Source organism: Salmo salar, chromosome 19 (genome assembly GCF_965601325.2).
Source record: "Salmo salar chromosome 19, fSalSal1, whole genome shotgun sequence".
Taxonomy (NCBI): Eukaryota; Metazoa; Chordata; class Actinopteri; order Salmoniformes; family Salmonidae; genus Salmo; species Salmo salar.
In genome coordinates, this window is record NC_138309.1 from 53,186,073 (window position 1) to 53,203,482 (window position 17,410).

The following is a 17,410-nucleotide window of genomic DNA, read 5'->3' on the forward strand; positions in this document are numbered from 1 at the left end:
GGGGGCGATAAAATAGCTTCAAGGTATAATGTACAGACAAAGGTATGGCAGGATGTGAATACAGTGGAGGTAAACCTAGACATTGAATGATGATGAGAGAGATATTGTCTCTAGAAACATCATTGAAACCAGGTGATGTCATCGCATGTGTGGGTGGTAGAACTGAAAGGTTGAATGAAGAAAAAAAAAACATGTGGTAATAACGTCACTGGCTGCAATGAGACGAATAGGGAAACAACAATAGACTAGATACATAAAGTCTGCAATCAATTTGGATTGGTTGTGTTCAAAAAGTGATCCCATTCCATCAAATCCCACGGTCTGTCATTGCAGTGGTGTGTGAACCGGCTGCTGCTTGTCAGTTCTGTTAGGGTCAACAGACTCCAAGTGGAGAACAAGCAGCACTGTGTCCAGAAAGGCAGCCACACCAACCAGGTTACTTGTGTTGATATAAAACATGTGGAGGACTTTCCCTCAATCACCATCTGCTACTGATTAATCAGCCTTCCCCTATCATCACCTTTCCACATTGTAGATCCCTGATCGGATGCAGCTTGGCGAAGATCGTTGTGGTTGGTTGTAAACAAGCCTCACAGGTGACTGTAACCAACCTGATGGATTGAACAGTTGGGGGTGTACCACAAAGTTACAAAACACCTCGTGAAGTTACAAAACATTCATTATACGCGTCGCCCTGCCCCTTAAAGATAATTTATATATACATACAGTGCATTTGGAAAATATTCAGACCCCTTGACTTTTTCCACATTTTGTTACGTTACAGCCTTATTCTAAAATTGATTAAATAGTCCCCCCCCCCCCACTCATCAATTTACACACAATACCCAAAAATGACAAAGCAAAAACAGATTTATATACAGTTTTGCAAATTTATTAAAAAAAAACTGAAATATCACGTTTACATAAGTATTCAGACCCTTTACTCATTACTTTGTTGAAGCCCCTTTGGCAGCGATTACAGCCTCGAGCATTCTTGGGTATGAGACAGTAAGCTTGACACACCTGTATTTGGGGAGTTCCTCCCATTCTTCTCTGTAGATCTTCTTAAGCTCTGTCAGGTTGGATGGGGAGCGTTGCTGCACAGCTATTTTCAGGTCTCTACAGAGATGTTCAATCAGGTTCAAATCCAGGCTCTGGCTGGGCCAGTCAAGGACATTCAGAGACTTGTCCTGAAGCCACTCCTGCCTTGTCTTGGCTGTGTGCTTAGGGTCATTGTCCTGTTGGAAGGTGAACCTTCGCCCCAGTCTGAGGTCCTGAGCGCTCTGGAGCAGGTTTTCATCAAGAATCTCTCTGTTCTTTGCTCCGTTCATCTTTCCCTTGATCCTGACTAGTCTCCAAGTCCCTGGGGATGATGCCAGGTTTCCTCCAGATGTGACGCTTGGCATTCAGGCCAAAGAGTTCAATCTTGGTTTCATCAGACAAGATTATCTTGTTTCTCATGGTCTGAGAGTTCTTTAGGTGTCTTTTAGCAAACTCCAAGTGGGCTGTCATGTGCCTTTTACTGAGGAGTGGCTTCCGTCTGTCCATTCTACCATAAAGGCCTGATTGGTGGAGTGCTGCAGAGATGGTTGGCCTTCTGGAAGGTTCTCCTATCTCTACAGAGGAACTCTGGAACTCTGGCAGAGTGACCATCGGGTTCTTGGTCACCTCCCTGACCAAAGCCCTTATCCTTCAATTGCTCAGTTTGCTCAGTTCCAATCTTATTCCATTTAAGAATGATGGAGGGCACTGGCATCTTGGGGACCGTCAATGCAGCAGAATTGTTTTGGTACCCTTCCCCAGATCTGTGCCTCGACACAATCCTGTTTCGGAGCTAACCAGACAATTCCTTTGACCTTATGGCTTGCTTTTTGCTATGACATGCACTGTCAACTGTGGGACCTTAAATAGACAGGTGTGTGCCTTTTCAAATCATGTCCAATCAATTGAATTTATCACAGGTGGACTCCAATCAAGTTATAGAAACATCTCAAGGATGATCAATGGAAACAGGATGCACCTGAGCTCAATTTAGAGTTTCATAGCAAAGAATCTGAATAGATCGGTAAATAAGGTATTTCTGTTTTGTTTTGTATATACATTTGTAAACATTTCTAAAAACCTATTTTCACTTTGTCATTATGGGGTATTGTGTGTAGATTGATGAGGAAAAATATAATTTAATCAATTTTAGATTAAGGCTGAATCACAACATAATGTGAAAAAAGGGAAGGGGTCTGAACACTTTCCGAATGCACTGTATATACAGTCAATTGCAGCCCAAGTAACAGACACATCTCAACATCAAATGTTCAGAGGAGACTGTGTGAATCAGGCCTTCATGGTTGAATTGCTGCAAAGAAACCACTACTAAAGGACAGCAATAATAAGAAGAGACTTGTTTGGGCCAAGAAACATGAGCAATGGACATTAGACTGGTGGAAATCTGTCCTTTGGTCTGATAAATTCAAATTTGAGATTTTTGATTCCAACCGCCGTGTCTTTGTGAGACGCAGAGTAGGATGATCTCCGCATGTGTGATTCCCACCGTGAAGCATGGAGAAGGTGTGATGGTGTGGGGGTGCTTTGCTGGTGACACGATCTGTGATTTATTTAGAATTCAAGGCACACTTAACCAGCATGGCTACCACAGCATTCTGCAGCAATACGCCATCTTATGTGGTTTGCGCTTAGTGGGACTATAATTTGTTCTCCAACAGGACAATGACCCAACACACCTGCAGGCTGTGTAAGGACTATTTGACCAAGAAGGAGAGTGATGGAATGCTGCATCAGATGGCCTGACCTTCACAATCACCCGACTGCAACCCATTTGAGATGATTTGGGATGAGTTGGACCGCAGAGTGAAGGACAAGCAGGCAAGAAGGACAAGTGCTCAGCATATGTGGTAACTCCTTTCAAGACTGTTGGAAATGCATTCCAGGTGAAGCTGGTTGAGAGAATGCCTAGAGTGTGCAAAGCTGACATCAACTCAATTTATTTATTTTATATAATTTATTATATATTTTTTTTAATCCTTATTTTACTAGGTAAATTGACTGAGAACACATTCTCATTTACAGCAATGACCTGGGGAATAGTTACAGGGGAGAGGAGGGGGTATGAATGAGCCAATTGTAAGGCAAAGGGTGGCTACTTTCAACAATCTAAAATCTAAAATATATTCCGATTTTTATAAACACTTTTTTGGTTATGTCTTCACTATTATTCGACAATGTAGAAAATAGTAAAACTGAAGAAAAACCTTTGAATGAGTAGGTGTGTCCAAACTTTTTACTGTTACTGTATATGCATATATAGTTTGGAATACTATGTTACATATCCAGCAGATAAAAATCTAACTTTTTGTTGACTCTGGTACTGGTCCAGCCATTCTTTGGGGCAACTTATGCTTTTTGCGTTTTAGCCGTGTCAAGTTACATAAGATGCATGTTTGGCTTTTCTGAGTTTCCTTTTCTGGGGTGCTGGACCCCTGGGTCACGGTTATATGGTCCTAGAAAGAAAAACAAATGTCTACCTGGAAAGCTTACTGGCAGCTTTAAACCATAAATCAAGGTTTTATTGCCATAAAAGTAAGTGCCTGCACCCTCATTTACTGTATATGGCCATTTCATAACACTTTACATACAGCCTGCAGGTATAATGCTTTATAACTTGTTATCGTGTATCAGCCTTTATAACGTCCTATGGAATTTGCTGGTGTGGTATGATCAATGGAATACAACTATTGATTAATTCTGTTTGATTACTCACTGTATTGAAATGTTTTTCTCTTTGATATTGATTGCATAGAAAACTAGAAGTCAATGTTCCTTTCTCCACAGGATGTCCTATACAGGATAGGATCTATTATAGATTTATTTAACATTGAGCAATAAAATAATATTTAACATGATTGCCTAACATGGCTTTCGAGTGAAAAGTGAAAAATGTTAAAGGCCCAGTGCAGTCAAAAACTAGATTTCCTGTGTTTTATAAATATTTCCACACTATGAGGTAGGAATGATACTGTGAAATTGTGAAAATTGCCTTTTTAGTGTAAGAGCTGTTTGAAAAGGCCGCCTGAAATGTCTGCCTGTTTTGGAGGGATGGAGTTTTGGCTTTCCATGGTGACATAACCATGCGGTAAATTAGTTAATAGACCAATAAGAAAGAGAGTTCCAAACATCTCTGCCAATAACAGCTAATTTTCAGTTTTCCCCTCCCCACTCAGACCACTCCCAGACAGTCCGAGCAAAATTATTACTTGAGAAATTGCTGTTTGCTAAAAAGCTATTTTTATTTATTTTTGACCATTTAAATTTCAACCAATCACAGTAAGGTACTTAATTGTTACCCAAAAATGATTTGATGTTGAGCTAAAAACGGTTGCATTGAACCTTTAAGAAAAGTGGAGTAATGACATCCCACTGGGCACAGAGGTCAGTTCAACAGCTAGTTTTGATTTACATTTGGTTGAGTTATCAACTAATGTAAATTCAGCATGAATTCATAGTGAAATCAACAAGATAAGTCATCATGCCATTGGATTTAGGTAAAAAGTTGGGTGAAAAAAGACGAAATTCCCTTACGTTGATTACTTTTTTCAAAACCAATCACTTTTCCACGTTGATTCATCATCACATTGACATTTTTGTTGAAATGACATGGAAACAACGTTGATTCAACCAGTTTTCGCCCAGTCGGATGAGACTAATCAGAAGTAACATATTGTAGTTGTTCCAGGGGGAAATAGCGAGCTGAAACATTTCTTTCAAAGTGTGGATCTGGACGTTAACCTGGGGCTCGTACTGCTGAAGCAAAACATTTCAAGGTTAGTGATTGATAGTGAGTATATATAATCTATAGTATTCCAGATTTGCTCTTGCCTTTACCCACAACAGATGTTTCATAAGGCAGCAAAAACACATTTTTGGGACTGGGGTCAAATGTGCAGTACACATCTGGACAAAATGGGAGTCTTGGTTGGAGTTACGTAATGTTTTCCCAATTTGTTAGGGGCTGTCTCACATCTGTTGTTGTTCTTACTCAACCCTGGCTGTGGCAGGACTCTACACTATAAAAACCTCTGTTTGTAGATGAACAGCACCTCTAAGGCACTTCAGACTTTACAAGGTATGAACTGCATGGGAAGGGATAGTAGGGTTTTACATGTACACTGCTTGGGTTTTTTCTGGCAGATCTTTTTTTTGTTTTTACTATCTTTTTAACTCACTTTTCATATTTTGGATTAGTTTGCAACCTTTTTAGATTGAAGCTGTAATGGAGTGGTATATGGCCAGATGTACTGATTGTGATGTTGTAATATTTTCCCTTGACTCTGGGCTCTGTCTTCCACAGATCCATCAACAAGACAACATGCTGAGAATCTGTGTGGCCCTCTGTGTTCTGGCGACATGCTGGGCACAAGACTGTCAGGTTTCAAACATTCAGGTCATGCAGAACTTCGACAGAAGCAGGGTAAGAACAAAATTCACATTTCCGAAATGTCACTTTCCATAAAGTATCTTGTCCAATTTGATCTATCAGCCTTGGAATGCTCAATGTAGAATGTAACTAGAATTTAATTCATTGTATGTTATGCAGAGATTGATAGAGCTCTCATTTCATCTTGCAGTATACTGGTAGGTGGTATGCTGTGGCCAAGAAAGACCCTGTTGGTCTGTTCCTCCTGGACAATGTTGTTGCTCAGTTCTCAGTAGATGGAAGTGGCAAAATGACTGCAACTGCCCAGGGAAGAGTTATCATCCTGAAGTGAGTTCTGTTTACTTCCAAACGATCAAAATTGTTTCTCAAACCTTCTAAAATTCATCATTTATCTTCGCTTTATCCTCCCCTTTCCTCCCTTCATCTTCCCCTTTTCCTCCCTTTATCCTCCCCTTTTACTCCCTTTAAACTCTCCTTTTCCCCCCTTTAGCAACTGGGAAATGTGTGCCAACATGTTCGGCACCTTCGAGGACACTCCAGACCCTGCCAAGTTCAAGATGAGATACTGGGGCGCTGCTGCATACCTCCAGTCTGGAAGTAAGAAAGACTACAGACTCAAAATACAAGACTAAAATCTCCTATTGTTGTACAGAATGTTTCATTGAGTTACACCACCACCTGTTGATGATAACTTGACTATTCCTCATTTGTACATGACAGCATGCCATTGATGAAGCTGCCTACTGTCAAAGCCTGCTGTTAAACCAACCATTGCTATTATTCTGTCTCCTCTCTCCTCCACGAAGACGATGACCACTGGGTCATTGACACTGACTACGACAACTATGCCATCCACTACTCCTGCAGAGAAGTTGACCTGGATGGCACCTGCTTGGATGGATACTCCTTTATCTTCTCCCGTCACCCCACCGGTCTGAGGCCTGAGGACCAGAAGATTGTCACCGACAAGAAAAAGGAGATCTGCTTCCTCGGCAAATACAGACGTGTTTCACACACTGGTAAGTTGTTATAAGTCAATTTAGTAATTCAAAGTAATACTTTACTTTTGTGCAAAAACCAATTGTGCAACTTCTGGTCTAATTAACTATTATGGAATCCAAATATCAGTTATAAGGTCATTATATGCAGTATGTGTAAACGTGTTTTATTCCTCCGTTGCAGGTTTCTGTGAAAGCAGCTGATCTGGAACTAAGCAGATGGATATCATGGATGTAAAATGCCACATATCAAAATCAGGCTGTAAATATAAACCATGTTCCACAACAAAACAAACCAACCGTCACTGGCCAGCCCCTTCCAGCAGTTGGGGAACTTTGTCGTTACCAAAGACATCCACCAACCAAACCAAATGATTTGTATCTGAATGTATCAGGAAGGATATAGGATACTTTGCTGATTGACATTGTGTGATGTAGTCTTGCATGACTTTTTGAAATAAATAAAAACACATGGTACTATTTCAGCGTTTATCTTGTATTATTAGCATCAAGGGTTTCAAGTCATACTTTGTGCTCTGATGTCATCAGGTTGGTTTGCCATTCATACAACTGCATTGTCCCACATGGCTTCCATTCAACAGTGACAAAAAGACAATTACTCAAAGATTGTGTTGATAGCCATAGTACTATCATCTTTATTGCACATTTTTGTACAGTGTATAACAAAGTGCAGACAGCTTTTGGATACAGGCCAAAACAAACATCTAATCAAATGAAAAACAAAGACACCCAATTATCTGAAAAAGGACAATTATATATTTATCACCAAACCAGTTTCAAATTGTATAAATAAAACAAATAAAAAAGGCATCAAACTGAGAATTATTCATAAGGCACTGCTTGGAACCAACCACATGAGTATTCTACAGCAGTAACCTTACAGCTAAGTCCTTGTTGTAACATTCCTTGAATAGACACCTTAAACTCTTTTCCCCTACCCAAGAGAAGCCTCGCTAATCCTTGGCCTTAAATAGTTTAATGCAAGGACTTACTCATGCAATCTCATTCGAGCTGGTTTGCAAAGTAAGAACTGAGGCGGAAGTGGGCCTTACTCACACATGCAACATTGCCCAGCGCATCCATTTTTATCTCAATATCAAGTCATTTCTGGGTAACAAGTAACTTACTGTGATAGTTGTCCATTAAAATTGTCAAAAAGAAAAATAGCTTTACAGCAAAAAAAATATTCTCAAGCAAGAATCTTGTTAGGAATGTCAGAGTGGTCTGAGTAGAGGACACTAAAGTGGTGCATTAAACACAGGATTGTGGCTTGGGGATCAATCCATGGGCTCCTGAGTGGCGCAGCGGTCTAAGACACTGCACCTCAGTGCTAGAGGCGTCACTACAGACTCTGGTTCGATTCCAGGCTGTATCACAACAGGCCGTGATTGGGAGTCCCATAGGGCGGCGCACAATTGGCCCAGCATAGTCCGGGTTAGGCTGTCATTGTAAATAAGAATTTGTTCTTAGCTGACTTGCCTAGTTAAATAAACTGGTCAAAATGGTTCATTCTTTTAGTGTTAGTTTCCTCAGCTGTACCAATATGATACAAAACACATGAAAAACTGAATTGACTGCACTGGGCCTTTAACACTGATGGAATACACCTTAGGAATGCATACAATGCTTATAGAAAAACAAGGTACAACAGAAAACATAAAGGACCTATGTGGTGAACACTTGTTTCATGTTCTAATCTTAAATAAGTTGTATGTCAAAACAACACAAGATTTTAAAAATGACAAAAAATATATATATATATAATAATTCTAAATTGTTTATTCTTGTCAATCAAAAATAGTCACTGATTTCTTGGTAAACACACCTTCAGGATCTTACAGTAGATCATCAGTAGACACCCCAAAAAATGAGAAAGAAACATTGTCATGTAAAAAGAGCATAAACAAAAACCAAATACACTTCCTCTTATAAGATTATATAAAAACAATATCTTATAAACAAAAGCAAGACTGAGACTGGCCAGATGTACTCCCTTGTTAATTCCCTATAGGCTGTTCAAGCGAAACAGTAGTCGAGGTGGGCCAGCAGTTCTCTGTGTTGACTGGTAGTGTATGGGGCTCTACACTTTGGACACTCCAGGAAACTCTCGTCCAGAAGGTTTTTGGAGGGCGAGGTGGGGATGGGATCCTCAACGGACAGCCTATCAAACTCCAGCTTGTTGTAAGAACTTGGCTCAGAGAAACGAGACTCTCTCTGCTGTTTTTGAAACTGAAAATACATTGAAACCAATCAAAGATAGCAAAGGTATTCATGATGACAATTGAAAAGCAGAAAAGTCAAAAGAATTGAAGTGTACTGCAACATCTTGCAATTGCTTACTTGATGGCTGGATTCCAGTCTTGTGATTTGGTCCCGAGCCTTGCGCAGCTCCTTCAGGACCTTGTGCAACTGATGCTGTAAACTCTGCCGATCAAGTTTCTCGTTCTCAAAGTCTTTGGCAGACAGATGGATCTGGGGGGAATAGACAACTGCAAATCAAGAGAGCACTGCAGAGATCTTGGATGTTGTATTGCATAAGCGATGTTATACAACAGAGTATTTCACAATCTAGAGTCAGGAATGGTTTAGGTTGCCAATAGAAAATCAAATTGTATTTGTCACATGCGCTGAATACTAATATTGGCACCCTTGGTAAATAATTTTTTCTTTTTGTTTATTCTCTTGGTCTTTCAAAATATTCACAGAAATCAAACTTTTAATTAAAGTCAAACAAATGAAAGAAAAAAATACATTCTTAACTTAAAACAAATATTTTTCTCAAATATACATGTGCTACAAATATTGGCACACCTTCTTTCAATACATTGTGCAACCTCCCTTTGCCAACAGCTCGGAGTCTTCTCCTATAATGTGTAATGAGGTTGGAGAACACATGGCAAGGGACCCGAGACCATTCCTCCATACAGAATCTCTCCAGATCCCAAGGTCCATGCTTGTGGACTCTTCTTCAGCTCATCCCACAGGTTTTCTATAGGGTTTAGGCCAGGGGACGGCCATGGCAAAACCTTGATTCTGTGGTCAGTGAACCATTTTTGTGTTGATTTTGAGGTGTGCTTTGCTTCATCGTCCTGCTGGAAGATCCAACCAAGGCCCAGTTTAAGCTTCCTAGCAGAGGCAGTCAGGTTTTGATTTAATATCTGCTGGTACTTGGAGTCCATGATAGCGTGTATCCTAACAAGTTGTCCAGAGCCTTTGGAAGAAAAACAGGCCCACAACATCAAAGATCCACCACCAATAGTTCACAGTTTGGATGAGGTACTTTTCTGCATGGATATATTTCTGTCTACACCAAACCCACCTCTGGTGTTTGTTTCCAAAAAGCTCTATTTTTGTCTCACTTGACCACAGAACCCGGTCCCATTGAAAGTTCCAGTAACGTTTGGCAAACTGTAGGCGTTTGAGTTTGTTGTTTGATGATAGCAAAGGCTTTTTTTTTATGGCAACCCTCCCAAACAACTTGTGGTTATGTAGGTGGCGTCTGATCGTAGTTTTGTAGACTTTCTGACCCCAAGACCCAACTAACGTCTGCAATTCTCCAGCTGTTTTTTTGGCCACTCTAACCATCCTCCTCACTGTGCGTGGGGTCAATATAGACACACGGCCTCTTCCAGGACCGTTGTTAACATCTCCAGTTGCTTTAACCTTCTTAATTATTGCCCTGATAGCGGAAATGGGCATTTTCAACCGTTAAGCTATTTTCTTATAGCCATTTCCTGATTTGTGCAGCTCAACAACCTTTTGTCGCACATCATTACTGTATTCTCGGGTCTTTCCCCACAGTGATCGATGACTATGGGAACTTGGCCTGTATGTCACATCATATTTATACCCCAGTGAAAGAGGAACTCATCATGGCTTACCACTTAAGTATTCCTAATCACTCAGGTGAATTTAAAAACATAAAATATGAATTGGAATATACTTCAGTTAGATTTTACTCATATGAATTTATAGGGGTGCCAATAATTGTGGCACACATGTTTGAGAAAAATATTTATTTCACATGTATTTTTTAAAATAATTTTACTTCAATTAAAAGGTTTGATTTCTTGTGAATATTTTGAATGAGACCAAGAGGATAAACAGCAAAGCCTTTTTTTTTTTTTTACAGACCGTTTTTCTCATATTTACCAAGGGTGCCAATATAAGTGGAGGGCACTGTAGACATTACCGTGAAATGCTTACTTACAAGCCCTTAACCAACAATGCAGTTCAAGAAAGAGTTAAGAAAATATTTACTAAATAAACTAAAAGACAATTTTTTAAATAAAAAGTAACACAATAAAATAACATTAATGAGGCTATATACAGGGGGTGCTGGTACCGAGTCAATGTGCGGGGGAACAGGTTAGTGGAGGTAATATGTACATGTAGGTAGGGGTGAAGTGACTATGCATGGATAAACTGCCTACATACCTGCTGTTCCAGTACAGCAACTCTCCTCTGCTCCTCATTTTGATTTAACAGAGATTTCTGGAGTAGATTCACCTGAACAGAAAACAGTATTTTGTCTTAAAGGAAACTGGAGGTCCTATCTACATTCAGTATTACTATGTCTTTTGAAAGAACAGTGGGAAAGTGTAGAGGGTGTGAAGAAGAATGAGGAGCATAGGCGAGAAAGTGGCTGAGACAGGGATCGAACCCCCTTCTCCAGCGGGTATATATGGTTCAGCACAGAACATTTTATTTAATCCCAAACTACACTGAACTGTTGTTAGATAGGTATAGATATTCGATGAGATACAACCCGACTCATTTAAAAAAACAACCTTTCCCCAGCAACTCTTCCACAGGTCATGGTTGCAAATGACAATGCTTTATAAATTAACTCACCTGGTCAAACAAAGCTGCACAATAAACCACACAAAGTATTTCCCTGGTGTATAACAGTACCTGCAGCAGCAGCTCAGCAGACTTCATTCTCTCCTCCTCCAACCTGGCGTCCATGCTGTCCCGCTCGGACCTCATCCTGTCGGCGCGGTCGGCCAAGCACTTCCTCTCCTCGCTGACTGTGTGTCTGCTGCTGAGGCGCTCGGCCTGGAGCTGTTCTCGGGCCTCGGCCACCTCCCGGCAGCACTCCTCGTACCTCCCCTGGGCTCGCGCTGCAGCCTCCTTCTGGGCCTCTACATCCCGCTTGGCCTGCAGCAGAAGCTTGTCGTAGTACTCCTGCAGCTGGGGGGAAGACTTCTCTGGTGCTGGGGAAAATCAAGCAGAGTTACAATATAATATGATCCTCTATGCAACACTTATGAATTGGTCACTAGGAAGTACCGTTTGTCAAGTAGACTTTGCTTTACCATTGTAATAGCTAATTATAATTCATTTGGAAAGGCTAATTATAAGCTTGAGTTAATTTCCGGAAATCGAATTATCATAAAAAAATCCCCATCAAAATCCATCTGTTTAAACTGGAGATATCCGGGTTTAAATATTTTTTTTTTTTACCATGGGCTGCTTCTCAATCCACCACATCTGCCAATAGCCGTTTTCGGCATCTGCAGTGGAAGGTCTACGACCCCCACAAGCGTCACAGGCTTAGTCTGAAGTCAGTATCGCCGATCTGCCAACTTCTGTCTGTAGCATCTGAACGGTTCGAGCTACACACTAATATGACCCCTCTATGGAAAGGCGAGTCTCTCACAAACACGCACATTTGCTCTAGGATGCCCACAAGCCAAACCTGAAGGCAGCCTTGTACCACTTTAAAAATGAATGGAATTATATAGAGATAGTTTAGTGCCTAAAATAAGGGGTTAAACCTGCTGTAAAAAAAATACAAATAGTTTCCTGATCTTTCTTATATCTCTTCGATATAGGACAGAAACTTCAAAACAAACTTCCTTTAGATTTATTTATTTTTACTATCTGTTTTTCCATGTATGAATCTGGTATTCAATGTGTTTCCATGGGCTAATAGCAGTAAGGCCAAATGTTTCATCAAAATGTTTTTCTATATTTTTTGGGGGGAGACCTAAAGGGTCCTAAAACTCTAAATCAAAAATCGAAATGGTCAGTGCTACGACTATCTTAAAACAATTCCATGTTCGCTTAGTAGAACCCCCCCAATTAAGAAATGTTCTATTCAGACTAACAAGCGTTGGCCTAGAGGATAATTATTTTAACCACATGGAACATTTGTTTTGTGTGAAATAAGCCTTTATAATGCGGAGAACATTGTGGGATCTGCCGATTTTTAACAGTGGATTTGCTCTTAACAGCAAACGAGTGCCAAATCCCACACTGCACTGCAGGCTCTGAGCCCCTGTTTTTTTTACCGGCTGAATCGCCTTCTTTGTGTTGTTGTTGGAGAGCTTGGTTGGCTTGATTTAGTTGCTGCTCCAACTCAAGGGTTCTGGCCAGGACTGCCTTGACATAGGCCTCTCGCTGCTGGTCATAAACCATCCACTGTTGGTTCTTCTCCAAAGCCTTATGGAACCCAGGAAAAAGACAAATGGGGGTAAGGGTTAGGTTATACAGTTTCCTTAGCACTCAACGCACTACGATTTTTGAGCAGACAAAGACGAAAACAAAATGGCAATTTTAATCTTGACAAGTTTTCAACTCACATCTCTCAGGTGATCCTGAACTACTCGCAACCTCACCAGTGGGGACCCTGCCATTCTATCAAACAGTATAGAAACACAGGTATTAGAATATATCAAAACAATTGCATAGGTGTACACAACAGATACAATCACTTTCTACGTGAAGACATGGTCTGTTCTATGTGGGTCTGTGGGAGACGAGTCTTGGATGCTTTACTTAAAAAGTCTAATGCAGATGTTTTTAATCGGAATATCACATCATTTCTGGGTAACAATTAAGTAGCTTACTGTGATTGTTTATTTTGGACCATTTTAACTGAAAACAAAAATAGCTTCTTAGCAAAGAGCAATTTCTAGGACTGTCTGGGAGTAGTCTGAGTGGGAAAGGGAAAAGTCGATGTTATTGGCAGAGTAGTTTGGAAAACTTTCTATTGGTCTATTAACTAATTTACCGCCTGGTGATGTCACCAGGCAAGCCAAAACTCCATTCCACCAAAACAGGCTGAAATTTCAGGCAAGTCTTTTCAAACAGCTCTTCCACTAAAAGGGCATCATGATAATTTTCACAATTATTCTAAACTCAGTGTGTAGAAATATATATAAAACACAAGGAAATCAAGATTTTGACTGCACTGGGACTTTAAAGAGGACATAATAAAATCATAAGAGGGCAGTAAGCCTTGCTAAATGCAAAGCCGCCTCTAGTTAAGTATGGCATACAATAATATAATGCCTAGGGTGTCCTTTAACCAGCCAGTGACGTAGCCACCTCTTTGCAGCAGCGGCCTAGTCATAGTAAGCCTGGCTGGGATATATCCTCCATAACACCAAGGCCAACTATCCCTGGAGGGGCTGCCTTCATTCTGCAATCCCTGGAGAGCGACGCCAGGTCCATCTCATAATAATAATGTTAAAGTTAGCCTACAGGTTGACGTCTGATTGCCTGGTAAGACCAGGAAAATGATACCTATGACCTAAGGAGCCGGGACGTCTCAAGGTTGAGCCGCTGTAAGACCTATTGGTCTGCTCAGGCCCTTAACTCCACCTTGAGAGGAGAGGGACTGGGATCATAAGCTTGACAACTTTTTCCCCAGATGGTTTGCCCATGTGCGGTGGGGGTTATGTACCGGTGGGTAATGCCCCCGGTGATGAGGGCCTGCTGGGAGGTGGGTTGCCTTGAACATAGTCTCATGGTTATTTGAAAGTTAGATGGATTAGAGCATAGATAATAAAAATTGTTCTCTCTCTATGAATAAGACTAGTGGTAAAGCATTTTTCACCATACCACAGCGCTTTAAATTGAGGAAAAACGTATTTTATCAGAGGGAAGGGTCTGTCATACTCATCTGGTAGAGTGGTCAAAGAGAGTTCAAAAGGTTAAACAATTAAATGCTTGTGAAGCTCTGTAATCATAAAATGGCTAACTTGTCATTCTCACACTTAGAAATATGACCCTAAGACGATTGGATAGATAAGAAATCAGAAATAAATCTAATATTTGAATCATGAAAGATGATAAATAGGAAATGCTGTCAGAGCCTATTCAACTGGCGGCTGCAGGCCAGATACGGTCTTTTAATCAATTTAGACTGACTGATCAATTCTGAACATTAATAAAAAATCTGGAGACAAAATTCTGATGTTTAGTGCCAAAATGACAAGGCCTATCAGTGTGGTTTTTAGCAGCTCCAAATAAATCTTCCCATGATTTTGACTCGTGTGAACAGTGTGCAATAAGCTAATATCACCCCATTCCTGAAAGTTAAGACTCTCAGCGACACGTACGTGCCTTCTGTTCCTCTCTATGAAGTCGTGCAGGAAATGTTAGAAGGGAGTGAGAAAAAAAAACAAAAAAAAAACACCTAATGACCGAGGGAAATTCATCCAAAGCTTAGGCTACCCCCCTCCCTCCCCCTAAAATAGAGAACCAAATAGCTTGCTGGTCCATGTTATTACCATCAGTGTTAGGGGAGTAAAAAGAAAATACTGTTTTCAGAGGATTTTAAAAATGACCTAATTACTTTTAGCAACATTTAAGTGCTTTATAATGGTGTGTGCTGTTTTTGATACAGTTCTCCGGAAGATTAATCGCATGTCGAAAATGTCTGGCGCCCCTGCAATTAACTTAAAAAAAGTGGCCCCCATAAGAATATTGTTGAGTAGCCCTGCGGTGCATTTAGATCGCTTCAATGTTTGCTATGTTGCGTGATGGTTTGTACTGGACAACACGCTTCCCCAAAACTGTATGCACCATTTGTCAACAGCCTTTGTGGTAAATTTGCTTACGTTTGGTGGTGTGGCCTGATCAATATGGGTGTGACCATCTAAAAACGCAAAACCTTTGCAGTACACCATACAGTACTCGCCCTGTGGGCCACCATAATCACAAAGTTTTTCAACTGGTTGATCAGAACAGTGCCGTTTCAGATTAATTCAATGTTGCACCCCGTTCTGTCCTACTGAACACAACCCTGCACTGAAGCCACCTGAGCTGAGAGTTAACAAGTACTATGTCAGAGGAGGAGCCATTCCGAGAGCAAAGGCTGCCACCTAGAGTTCAAAAATACTATTTCACCTTGAGATTTTGAATGCCCCGAGCCTAACAACAACATTCATACAGGTTTGAATATTGAGGGGCGTGAACTTTGAAGTGTCTTCCTGTCACACATACATTCTCTCCATAACTGATCCTAGGTTAACACAATGGAACAAGGTCTTGGCCTCCTCAGCAGCCTGAAGATTCCGCTCACCAACCTGGAAATCAGGAAACTGTTCCTCCAGTTCCTGACACCTTGCAGACACTGCCACCAACTTGTTCTTCAGGTTCCCCGTCTCCTCCGAGAGGGACTGGAAGAGTTTCTCTCTGTGCTCTGCCTCTCTCCTCCCCTGGTCCAGCTGAGACTGGAGCGATGCCACCACCTCTCCCCCACTGGAACTCAGCTGTTGTCTCAGAGTCTCCACCTCCTTGTCCTTTGCCAGCAGCTGCTGAGTGTTCCTCTCCCTTAACGTCTCCAGAGACAGAATTCTCTGCAATCAATTGCAACATTTTGATAGTTTATTTATCTTCTTAAATGAACATGCTTCATCTTTATATTATCACAACTCCATCAAGACAATTTCAAAAGACAACGGTCTTCAAAAGGAACACGCCCATGATGTTCTGAATGCTAAACCCACAGACTGCTACAAAGCCACATTGTGAAAGTGATTGGTGGTCACAACAAGTTTATGAATGTGTTGAGTGCAAAGGTTGTTTTGGTTTGAAATGTTCCTGTTTATGGATGTAGGCTACCTCATCACTACTGTGTCAACCCCATCCCATTTGGACTATATAATAATAATTTGACTGGCAATACTAGATTAGCCTAAGCATCTCACAGGAGTCTATTTCTGCACAAGCTACTATGCTTTGTCATTTTGCTAGCTAGTTACCTCTAGCAGTTTGCTCTTGTCCAAGTCTGGTGGCCTCGCCGTTCGTTTTGACATTTCATCCATCATCTTCTTCAGGTGATTATTTTCCTTCCTGAGTCTGTCCATTTCCATGTCTGCTTGCTTTGAGCTACTGGATTTAAAGCCTAACTTGTTGACAATGATCTCTTTGGTGCTTTTTGTTGCCATGTCTGGCGTGTTACCTAGAAAAAAATAGTTTGACGTTTATTGTCAATGTATAACAATTAGAAATCACTCACATCTCTTTCAACTGCACATTTTCAATAGTAAATCTAATAGGCAATACTCAAGTTTGTTTATTTATTTGGGCATAAATCCAATTAATGTCGCACCTGTAGTGAGGCCTAGTTAACGTTAGTTGTTGAAATTGGCATGCCAAACACAAAACAAACTCAAGCCCAAAATAACAGAACATGCCTAACCGAAGAAAAAAAACATTTCTTCATAACTTTACAACTGAATGACATAAATAGAACATACTCTTACCAACAAGATACAGATAATCTGCTAGGTTGTTGGCTATATATTTTTCTTGAGTTGGTGGCTAATGCTAGTTAGCTAGCTAAGTTAAATACTGTACAGTAGGCGCTGGTCTGGCTAACAACACAGCTAGCCAGCAATCCGTACTTTTTTATTTTTTATAAAAAAAATGTTGCAATCCGTCCTTATTTAGCTAGCTAAGCTTTCGTTCGTTCGTTCAACCCAAACTCTTTTCTAATGTTAATAAAACATGTATGGGTGCATCTTTAAATATTTAGAAAATATAACTCACAATGTAGACCTTTCTTTCCAAAACAACAATCTAGGATGCTTGACTTATGAGAATGAAACGGACACTTTCTGGCTTCCAAGTTGAAAACAAGTTTGAATACAGCGCGTCAGGCGTCATATCCGGGTGTCAGATGACGCGAGCAATCCTTTTTTTA

General features: G+C 40.6%; 2 protein-coding genes across 2 annotated transcripts; one reads left to right on the top strand and one right to left on the bottom strand.

Annotated features, from left to right (window-relative positions):
* Positions 1 to 5,056: 5,056 nt before the first annotated feature.
* LOC106578982 (retinol-binding protein 4-B) lies at positions 5,057 to 6,927 on the top strand. The gene is made up of 6 exons (XM_014158348.3): positions 5,057 to 5,137; positions 5,363 to 5,482; positions 5,640 to 5,776; positions 5,940 to 6,046; positions 6,256 to 6,468; positions 6,632 to 6,927. The coding sequence occupies exons 2-6, from the start codon at positions 5,381 to 5,383 to the stop codon at positions 6,649 to 6,651; spliced, it is 579 nt and encodes a 192-aa protein (XP_014013823.1). The 5' UTR covers positions 5,057 to 5,137; positions 5,363 to 5,380; the 3' UTR covers positions 6,652 to 6,927.
* A 147-nt stretch (positions 6,928 to 7,074) lies between these two features.
* Positions 7,075 to 17,380, bottom strand: LOC106578977 (centrosomal protein of 55 kDa). The gene is made up of 9 exons (XM_082965783.1): positions 17,257 to 17,380; positions 16,467 to 16,666; positions 15,785 to 16,061; positions 13,056 to 13,102; positions 12,765 to 12,915; positions 11,383 to 11,684; positions 10,906 to 10,977; positions 8,809 to 8,940; positions 7,075 to 8,697 (listed from the first exon to the last, which is right to left on the bottom strand). The coding sequence occupies exons 2-9, from the start codon at positions 16,650 to 16,652 to the stop codon at positions 8,485 to 8,487; spliced, it is 1,380 nt and encodes a 459-aa protein (XP_082821909.1). The 5' UTR covers positions 16,653 to 16,666; positions 17,257 to 17,380; the 3' UTR covers positions 7,075 to 8,484.
* Between the last annotated feature and the right edge of the window lie 30 nt (positions 17,381 to 17,410).

Coding starts and splice junctions, on each gene's coding strand:
- LOC106578982 (XM_014158348.3), top strand. CDS start 5,381: ATGCTGAGAATCTGTGTGGCCCTCTGTGTTCTGGCGACATGCTGGGCA. Junction 6,047..6,255: donor TGCATACCTCCAGTCTGGAA/GTAAGAAAGACT, acceptor TCCTCCACGAAG/ACGATGACCACTGGGTCATT. Junction 6,469..6,631: donor CAGACGTGTTTCACACACTG/GTAAGTTGTTAT, acceptor CCTCCGTTGCAG/GTTTCTGTGAAAGCAGCTGA.
- LOC106578977 (XM_082965783.1), bottom strand. CDS start 16,652: ATGGCAACAAAAAGCACCAAAGAGATCATTGTCAACAAGTTAGGCTTT. Junction 13,103..15,784: donor GTTTCCTGATTTCCAGGTTG/GTGAGCGGAATC, acceptor ATAGAATGGCAG/GGTCCCCACTGGTGAGGTTG. Junction 10,978..11,382: donor CTGCTGAGCTGCTGCTGCAG/GTACTGTTATAC, acceptor TTTTCTGTTCAG/GTGAATCTACTCCAGAAATC.